This window comes from Loxodonta africana, chromosome 23, assembly GCF_030014295.1.
Source record: "Loxodonta africana isolate mLoxAfr1 chromosome 23, mLoxAfr1.hap2, whole genome shotgun sequence".
NCBI classification, from domain to species: Eukaryota; Metazoa; Chordata; class Mammalia; order Proboscidea; family Elephantidae; genus Loxodonta; species Loxodonta africana.
Genome location: NC_087364.1, coordinates 60902097 through 60911387, shown reverse-complemented (window position 1 = coordinate 60911387; position 9291 = coordinate 60902097). Strand labels below are relative to the sequence as shown.

Here is a 9291-nt window from a genome sequence, read left to right as displayed (position 1 = left end):
CAGATTTGAAAAGGTCCTTCTCAAGGCTGAGTGACACGATGGGTCTGTAAACTAAGCATTTACCCTGGGACAGCCCGTCACGCACCTGAAGCCATTCCTCAAATTGCGATTGTCATTTCCTACCTGTCCACACTGGATCCTGACACAGAACTGTCACCGTTTGTGATATAATAATTGGTCACTTGCTCTCGGGAGGCCTGAGATCAAAAGTTTGCCTCACTCTACACCCCCATTAGCCCGTATTAAAACATTCGCTTTTTGCAGGTATCTTCAAGACGGTGCAGAAAGTAATTGTGTGTGTGTGTATATGTGTGTGTGTTGGGTTGCATAGGGAGGGAAGGGGGAAAGGCAGTAAAGGGACGCCCTCCTTACTCCTTATGTCCTTATTTGCCATGACTCCAGATGAGCTGCCTTTTTATTTCCCTCTTGATTTTGCTGAACTCATCTCTAGAGACGGGGTTTCACAAATGATCTTTATTTCATTGCTCAGGGCCCATATTAATTTAATGGGCTCATCCAGAGTCACATTAATTTCAAACCGACAGCATAATCCAGCCACAACTGTACTCCAAGTACAAGACAAACCCTGGACAAAACTGGCCACAGCCAGACAGGGAACATGGGAACAGGCAGCCATTGTCTCATTCAGCACCCACAACAGGACAAACTTCCTGAAAGCAAGTATCCCTGTGCCTGATGAAATCCTCCGGGCAGGCCTTCAGACTTCACATCCACAGCCCCGAAAGGTGGCACAGCCTCTGCACTAATGAGCAACTCTCTGGCCCTCCCCTAGCACCCGGGCAGCAGTCTCTCTGCAGGTCAGCTTGGATCCCCGCCCCTGTGTTGTTAATGCCATCTGGCAAAACAGATAAAAACTGAGTTCCTTATTTGGAATCATTTACTTCCCCACGTTTGGAAATCCCACAGTTGTTTCCACTTCGGGAGTGGGAAACAGTGGTCTACACATGGCCACCCTGAAAATCTGAAGACGCTCCTATTGCCCATTCCCTACATCTTAAACTCAGCTTAGGCCCCACTGCCTTGAGCAAATGTGACTAAATAGCCTGGCACTTTCTCCAAACAGGTAATGCGTTCTTCCATTCTTTCCCTCTGAGCATTTTCAAAATTTGGTAGCTGCATATTTCAATCAACTCATTATTAAGTTTATCAAGCACTCACTACGTGATGGTCGCTGAAGGGTGCAGATTTGTGCTGGGGTCAGTCTGAATGAGGTCTTTGAGGGCTCTGAGTTCCCTGAAACTCAAGCACCCAGCCTAACCCTGTGTTTCCGCCTTATTTCAAACTAGTATTTGTTGACTAAATGCACTGGGTAGACTCTGCTTTATAAAGAGAGATTTCTAATTAACCAAGGCATTCCAAAGTCAAAGGGGTAAGTCAGGCACACTCTCTACTGAGCAGAATTTGAAAACAGAAATCACTCCGATAACCTGCTCTGCAGAATATTCCCTCCTGCTGATGGACACATTGCCAGGTTAGGAAACGTGAAAGGATCTCTAAAATCTCCTGCCTCAGAACTGGTCTTGGGCTCTGCGGCAATTCGTTGTGGCATGGGTCTGTTTACGCCAGGGGGTGACAGGAGCTTGTTAACACTAAAAAGTGCTTCTCTCCTTCTCCAAGCTACAGAAGCTGTCACTGATATGATATCTCGGCCTTTAGTGGGAACACCACCTGTCTCCCTTTCCCAGAATGCACCTAGGTACACATCTCCAGGAGCAACAATTCAGCTTCTCAAATTACGGAGCCTAGGAGTGGCGGAGTGGAGCAAACCAGGCTGCTTCAAAACAAGGGAATTACAGGAGCACAGCCTGTTCACACAGCAAGGGGAGAACTGTTGATGTTTAGCTTAAAATTTCATCAGAGCAGAGGCCCAGGAAGCCTCTGCAAGCTACAAAGATTCCACATAGTATCTAATATCACTTTAAATACAAGGTCCCAACACATTGTAATTCTACTTTAACGTAATCAAAGTCCTCAGATAACACTGAGAAGAATGAACCCAACTGTTAAAAAACCCCTCACTCTAAAAACGAGGCCTGAATTTGACTGTGGTGAAGCGGTAAAAGCTGATTCTAATACCACACGAAATTTGTTTTTAAATGGTTATTTTATCCAGAATGGTGGCTCTTTAACGATGCTGTCTTAATTTCCTGTTAAACCTGTGACATCTATACTCATCTGACATTAGTATTTACTTTGTTCACTTAATTTTATTCTTAAAACCATTACAAATATTCTACCACCATTGAATACAGTGTCATGAAAGTATCATGGAAAAGCTGATCCAGGTGCGGTAGCTGTAATCTATCTTAATAAATACTATAAACTATTTCAGTAAATTAATAACCTTTCTAGAATGTGTTATAAAATCAACTCCTAATTATTATTTTTTCAAAGAATAAAGAACCCGTGCTTTCTCTTGAAATCCTTAAGTGTGAATAGTTAAGATGTTACGTTAGAATTACGTACTTAAGAATCATCTTGTGTTAAAACATTTTCCCATGTTCGTATTATTTTTCATCAAGTTTTTTCCTACAATGAAATTCTCAGCATTTAACCTATACATGTTGGCCCTCAGAGAGCTCAAAATAAATCACAGTAAGATAAAGCCAGGATGATACTGAACTCGTACCGTATTTAATGTAACATATAACTACACTGGAAACCCTGGTGGCATAGTGGTTAAGTGCTACTGCTGCTAACCAAAAGGTCAGCAGTTCGAATCCGCCAGGTGCTCCTTGGAAACTCTACAGGGTGGTTCTACTCTGTCCTATAGGGTCGCTATGAGTCAGAATCGACTCGACGGCAGCGGGTTTGGTTTTTTTTTTTTTTTTGGTTATAACTACACTATCTCTTGTTCCTATTTGGGCTTATAACTTCTTACTGTAGTATGACATTCCCCACAGTGCTTCAGTGCAACACGGGCTCAGGGCAGCAGCAACACCATTGCCACTGCTGGAAAATTCAATGGTTTTCTCCCTGGAAGATACCACATCTCAAAATCCTACACGTTAACTCCTAACTCACTTGTTTTTCCCCTTCCCCATAACTCATTTTCACATCTCAAAGCTCTTGGTCTGGACCCTTATTTTATCAGCAGCATGTTATTTCCTTTGCAAATTTACTTAGGGAACATGACAAAGAAAAGCAACATACCCCACTGAGTACCCCAAGTAAAACATTACAAATTCACATGCCCTTTTGCATTAACTTGGATGGAAGGCAAGAAAGAAGAGGAAAGCCTGTGAACGCCCTTTTAGTTCTCACATAAAACTTCCCTGATTTTAGATGCCTTCAAGTGCTGCGCCAGAGGCAGGGAAAAAAAGAAAGAAAACACTCCAGACACATGTTCTTCTGTCACTTTTATAGCCACAGAAGTTCTTCCATCATCAATATGTTCCAACCAATTTCTGAGGTTGGTGTTTGGATCATTCAAACTTCTTTTTTTTTTAATTACATACTTTAAAAAAAAAAAAAAAAAAAACTCCTTTTTCTGAACCAATCTCAGGACCAGCTCTGCTGCTTCAAAGTTCCCTGGTCTTAAGTCAAAACTGAATGTCTTCAGAACTTCAAGGTGTTGCTTCTTCCTTTCTGCACTTGCATTTAAACAGGAAAATAGTGTATGTTTTTTTTCTCTGCTACTCTTGTTTTTTGCCTTAAGGTTTTCAAGGTTTGTTCCCAAGCCCAGGAAGGGGCACCCGACTGTGATCTATGTGAGAAAACCACCCTGGTTCTTGTCAAGGAGTCAGAAGCTTCGCTCCCAACCACCTTAGCCGTCCTCCAGGAAACAGACTGGAAAAACAGGATGGTGGGGGCAGGTTCTGTCTGAAGCTTCATGGGACCCGTAGCACAGGTAAATCCAAAGTAATGGAGGCAAATATAAAAACAATATTATTTACTATCTCCTTTATTAATACTCACATGTAACCTTTGCTTTTGACACAAAAGTCTACTTTAGATGAATGCCTCCAGGTGGCTGATCATACCCAATGGGACTCTTTGCTCCTGGATCACTTCCCCTTTCTCCACCCCACCCCCCACACCCAAATTACTGTTTTACATGTTCACAGATAGCACGAAAAGTTTGTAAACAAGATTTGGATTACTGGAACTTGATATCATCAGCATTCCACTTCAAAATAGAAAGCAGGTGGGGGAGAGGGTAAGACATGGGAGATAGTGGAAGGGAGAAAAGGCCAGGGGAGGTGAGCGGAGGTGGCTGGTCAGAACTTTCAAGTCTTGCCTTTTCCAAGAGGTGTGTGTTGGGGCTGTTCCTTGGAATTCAATGACTCAAAACATGGACAGCAAATGCCTGTGTGGTTATTTATATTATATATCTATAATAGAATATGTGGGCTTCCTCAGTTTGGGTCTGGGCTGTGTTTGTTTAAACATACCACAATCCTGTGGGTGTCTCCACTAAGAGTCAGATCACCCCAGAAGCCCTCTCACAGCCGGGGCTTCCGGAGCAGAGTCTTGCTGAGGTCTTTGACCTCCTCCGGGCTGCTGACCCGCTCATAGCCCAGCACGGCCATGGGCTGGTAACAAAACTCCTCCACCTGTTGGATCTGCTGGAAGGTGAGGGCGGTCCGCCAGGCATTGGCAGCCTGCGTGGCGTTGCGGGCCGACACCACGAAGGGCTTCGAGGAAGAGCCCGAGCCACTAGTCATGTTCAGAGCAAACTGTTCCATCTCAGGACTCACCAGCAGCCCCACAAAGTCGTACACCCTCCTCAGAGTCTTGACAGGGTCTCCCACCAGGTCCTCGTACCGCACCACCAGGTAGTGGCCCTGCAGCCAGTCCGGGGGCTGCAGGGCCGTCTGCAGCGTCTTGGCCATGCTGTTGCAGATGACCTCCATGGCGCCAAGCGCGTGGTAATCGGCTGGGCCACCCACACCCTCCTTCTTAGCGCCCAGTTTGTGGCCAGCGGCCTCCAGGAAGGGCATGCGGTGGGCGCGCGGGTCCCGGCTACGCACCACCTGCAGGCTCTCGCGAATGAGGCCGTGGCGTGAGCGGATGCGAGAACTGGCCACGGCGCGGGGATCACGCACCAGGTGGATGATCTTGAGGTCCAGGGCCGGGTCGCGCAGTAGCGGCGCCAATACAGCCACGTCGAAGACCCGCACACCCTTGATGACCAGCGTGCGGTACTTGCGGCACTCCTCTTCGAAGCGGGCCAGGCGCTGAGGCGGGCACTTCTTGCACACGCGGTCGTCCACTAGCCCCACGACTTCCTTGCGGTAGGCGGGACAGAGCGGCGAGGAGCATACCACCTTGTTGGTGGCCGCGCCGAAGATGCCCAACGTGGTGAGGTTGCGCCCCCCGCTGCCTGCCGGGCTGTACAACTGGAATACCGACAGGTCGCAGCGATAGAGAGCGCTCAGCATGTCCCGCGCCGCCCCCTGCAGGGAAACGGCGTCCCCTGGGTACAGCTTTTGCCACACGTGCCACACTGGCTCGTAAAGAAAGAACACCTCGGGGTTCTGGTTGAAGAGCTCACCGAAGAAAGACGAGCCCGAGCGCCACGTGGTGAACACGTACACCAGCTGTCTCTTGCCCGCGCCGCCCCGGCTGACATTGCCCGGAGGGGGCGCGGCCCCTGCCACCCTCCCCGCGACGGGAGCAGCGGGCGGGCGGTACGGCGTGCGGAGGTCCAAGCGGGTGTGCGCGCGGGGCGGCGCTGCGGGTGGCGACCCCGGACGCCCCCAGCCTCCTCCCGCAGCTCCCGCCGCGGCGCCCAGAGGCCCGTCGGGGCTGCACTGCTGCAGCGGCTCCTTGTGCCACTTGTAGTCCAGGAGGTTGAGCATGGTGAGCACCAGCAGCAGCGCATAGCCTGCGCACAGCACCAGCGCCTTCCTGCGGAACACCTTCATTCCGAGCGGGGACGCGGGCCAGCGGCGGCCCGGGCGCCGGGGCCACGGCGGGAGCAGGGCGCGCGGCGCGGCGGCGGGCGCGGCTGGGAGAAGCCGGGGAAGTGCGCCCGGGGGTAGAGCTCGCGGCGGGCTGCGGCTCATCACAGGCACTGCCCGGGCCGGCAGAGCGGCGGAGGCCCTGCAGCCCGGGTGGGGGACGCAGCGGACCCGCTGCAGGCGCGGGAGCTGGGGCCGCTGCTCCTAGGCGGGCGCGGCGGCAGCGGCGGCTGGTCCCCAGCGTCCCGAGCTAGCTCTCCCATGGCAGCGGCTCCGGGAAGGACCTGCGAAGGGAAGTGCAGTGAGTGGGAGAGCCCCATTTTCCTTCTAGCCCCCCACCTCCGCCTAAGTAAAGCCCGGGGTCTGGTCGGCTCCCCAGCTCACCTGGAGCCGAGGGCGCGTCCCGGAGCGGCCCGGGTACGCGGCCCGGCGGTTGGTTCAGCTGCCACTCGTCCCTCGATTTCTTGTCCGCTCTCTCCTGCCGCGGGTCCCCGAACCTTAGAAAGGGCCGCGGGACTCACCGGCCCTAGGCAGCCTGAGTCCTGAACAGTGTCCGAGCAGCGGGCGTCCCGCGGCTCGGGAAAGGAAACTTTCACCGGGCCCGACGCCCTGCTCCCCGCTCCGCCGAGTGCCCGGAGCGCCTTGTCTCGAACGGCGTCTCCTCCACTCTCTTGAGACCGCAGCTTCCCTTCCTCGCCCGCGCACGGCGCTCCGGGGGGCGAAGCCGGCTGGGGGCGGCAGGGGGAGGGGGTTCACATGGGACCCAGTCCCCGGCACAGCGGCTCTGCCTCTTTCGCTCTCGGCCTCAGCGCCGCGAATCTTCCCATCTCTCTGGCAGCAGCGGCGATGGGGAGCAGCGCGACCCCGCAACGGCTGCAGAGGCAGCGGTTTCTTCTTCCATCACCCAGAGGATGCCCGGGCGGGCAGCGCCGACGCCGCTCCGCAGTCTCCGACTGGCCCGAAGGACCCCGCAAGCACACCTCTGGGCAAAGGCGCCCGGATCCCCAGCGCTACCCTGCCCACCCCGCCCCTGGCACCACTAGCTTCTAGCCAACAAGGTATAGGAGCCGAAAAGACCCCGCTGCCGCCGCCAAGCGAAAGCGGCGCCCGGAGAATGCTGCTACCCGACTCTCCCTACGCCGAGCGGCTGCAACGCGCTCCGGCCAGCCTCTGCGCGGCTCCTGCCAGCCGGCGCCGGGTTGGTGCGCGCGGCCGTCTGTCCCCGCGGCTCCTCCCCTTCACCGCGCTGCCCTCCTCCTCCGCCCGCCGCGCGCCCGCCCCTCGCCCAGCTCCCAGCTCCCGCCGCCTCCGCTTTGGGGGCTGGAGATGCGGGTGCAGGTTTGTGGTGGCGCCTCTCAGGTCGCTCTCCGCTCGGCCGAGGGTGTAGCTCTCCATGCGCCAGGCCTGCGGGGGGCGGGCGCGGGATTCGGAGCGCTCCGGTGCCTCGAGCTTGGAGATACTGGCATTCTGCGCGCCGCTGCCGGACTCGGCCCCACGTTTGTGCTCTCGGAAAGAGTTGGTGATAAAGTTTAGGCAGAAATCCCCCGGCGGCCTCCAGCTCCGCTCTCCTCCCGGACTCAGCGCGGCCGGGCTCTCTGGAGCCGAGGACTTAGCCGCGCGCCCGGAACTCAGCCGCGCCCTGGAGCGCTCCAAGGACACGGAACGCAAGGTCCCGAATTCCGGCTCCCGCGTCCCAGCTGGCCTGTGGCTTCTCCTGGAGGAAGTAGTAAATCTTTATGACCCTGCGGTCAAAGAAGACGCTTCGGTTTTCCGGGTGGTGTGCCATCAGGCGTCTTTGCCCCAGCTTTACTGGTTCTGTGGACAGGGCCCTTGGGTTTTATTACGTCCCCCTTTCCCATGGCGAATGCTCCTCCATCTCTTCTAGTAAAGATGCGTGGTTGCGATTTACGTCCTCGGAAATTGGGGGTGATGGGGGAGACTCTGCGTTCTAATTTACTGTAAAATATTTGTCCCGCTTCTTGGTTTTATATATGAGATCAAAGGACTTGACCCCAAAGGAAACACCGTTGCTGGAAAGCCATTTTTTATTTGGCTTGGGTTGGTTTAACCACTGCCTTTTTTTTTTTTTTAAGGTAATAAGGGAAAGTTTTTTTCTCTCTGAATTTAGTGAACGAAAAACGGCTAAGAAATAGCCTCAACTTCATCTGTAAAATGGCACAATTATAATACCTCGCGAACCCTGATTGGGCATTAGAGTGCCCGGTTGGATGATTAAACCTCAGTTCAGGACTGGAGGCTGAATCGCTTGCTGATGGGAATGCAAAATGGTCCAACTGCCGTGGAGAACAGTTCAGCGGCTCTTTAAGAAATTATAGAATTACCATAAAACCCAGTAATCCCAATCCAAGGTATATACCCCAAAATATTGAAAGCAGGGATGCAAGCAGAAACCTGTGCACCAGTGTTCACTGCAGCACTCTTCACAACAGCAAAAAGGCAGAAACAAGGGTCCATTGACACACGAATGATGTGTGGTGGTTAACGTTACCTGTCTTCTTGGCTAGGCTGATTCTCGGTGATTTGGCAGACACTATGTAATCACCTTCTGTTCTGTGATCTGATGTAAGCAGCCAATCAGTCGAAAGAATTTCCTTGGAGTTGGGGTCTGCCTCCAGCATATAAATGGATATTCTGGCAAAGCTCCCTCTCTTTCCACTCCGCACTCTTCTCATTGCCTGACATTGGTTCTTGGTATGTAAGCCTGCATAAACCTTCAGCCTGTCACATGACCTGCAGATTTTGGGTTCATCAGTCCACTTAACTACCTCAACCAGTAGAAGCCTTCAGCCTGTCACCTGACCCATTGATTTGGGACTTTCCAGCCCCCACAATTGTGTGAGCCATTTCCCTGAAGTAAATCTCTCCCTGTAATTTACATATATGCTTCACTGGTTTTGCTCTTCTAGAGAACCCAGACTAAGACAAATGGGTAAACAAAATGTGGTACATATGTACAATGGAATATTACTCAGCCCTAAAGAGAGATGGAGTCCTGATACATGTTACAATGTGGCTGAACCTCGAAAACATTACATTGCGCAAAATAGGTTGGTCACAAAAGGGCAAATATTGTATGATCCCACTTATATTAAATAGGCAAATGTGCACAGACCAAAGCTTAATCGTGGTTACCGGGGGAAGAGAGTCACTGCTTAGGGGGCGTAGTGGCAATGGTTACACAACATGAGGAACATAACCACTGTCACTGAATTGTATATGGAAAAATTGTTGAAGTGACAAACGTTTGTTATATATATTTTTACCACCCGAAAAAAAGTTTATAAGAAAAGAATCTTCCCCTAGAGCCGCACCCTGAATTCAGACTTCTAGTCTCCCAAACTGT

General features: G+C 52.1%; 1 protein-coding gene across 1 annotated transcript; it reads right to left on the bottom strand.

Moving 5' to 3' along the window:
* Positions 1-3907: 3907 nt before the first annotated feature.
* CHST2 (carbohydrate sulfotransferase 2) lies at positions 3908-7118 on the bottom strand. The gene is made up of 2 exons (XM_064275565.1): positions 6312-7118; positions 3908-6211 (listed from the first exon to the last, which is right to left on the bottom strand). Exon 2 carries the CDS (start codon positions 6030-6032, stop codon positions 4467-4469), a length of 1566 nt encoding a protein of 521 aa, XP_064131635.1. The 5' UTR covers positions 6033-6211; positions 6312-7118; the 3' UTR covers positions 3908-4466.
* Positions 7119-9291: the final 2173 nt, after the last annotated feature.

What these genes read in the sequence shown, in the direction of transcription:
- CHST2 (XM_064275565.1), bottom strand. Translation starts at nt 6,032, where the DNA reads ATGAGCCGCAGCCCGCCGCGAGCTCTACCCCCGGGCGCACTTCCCCGG.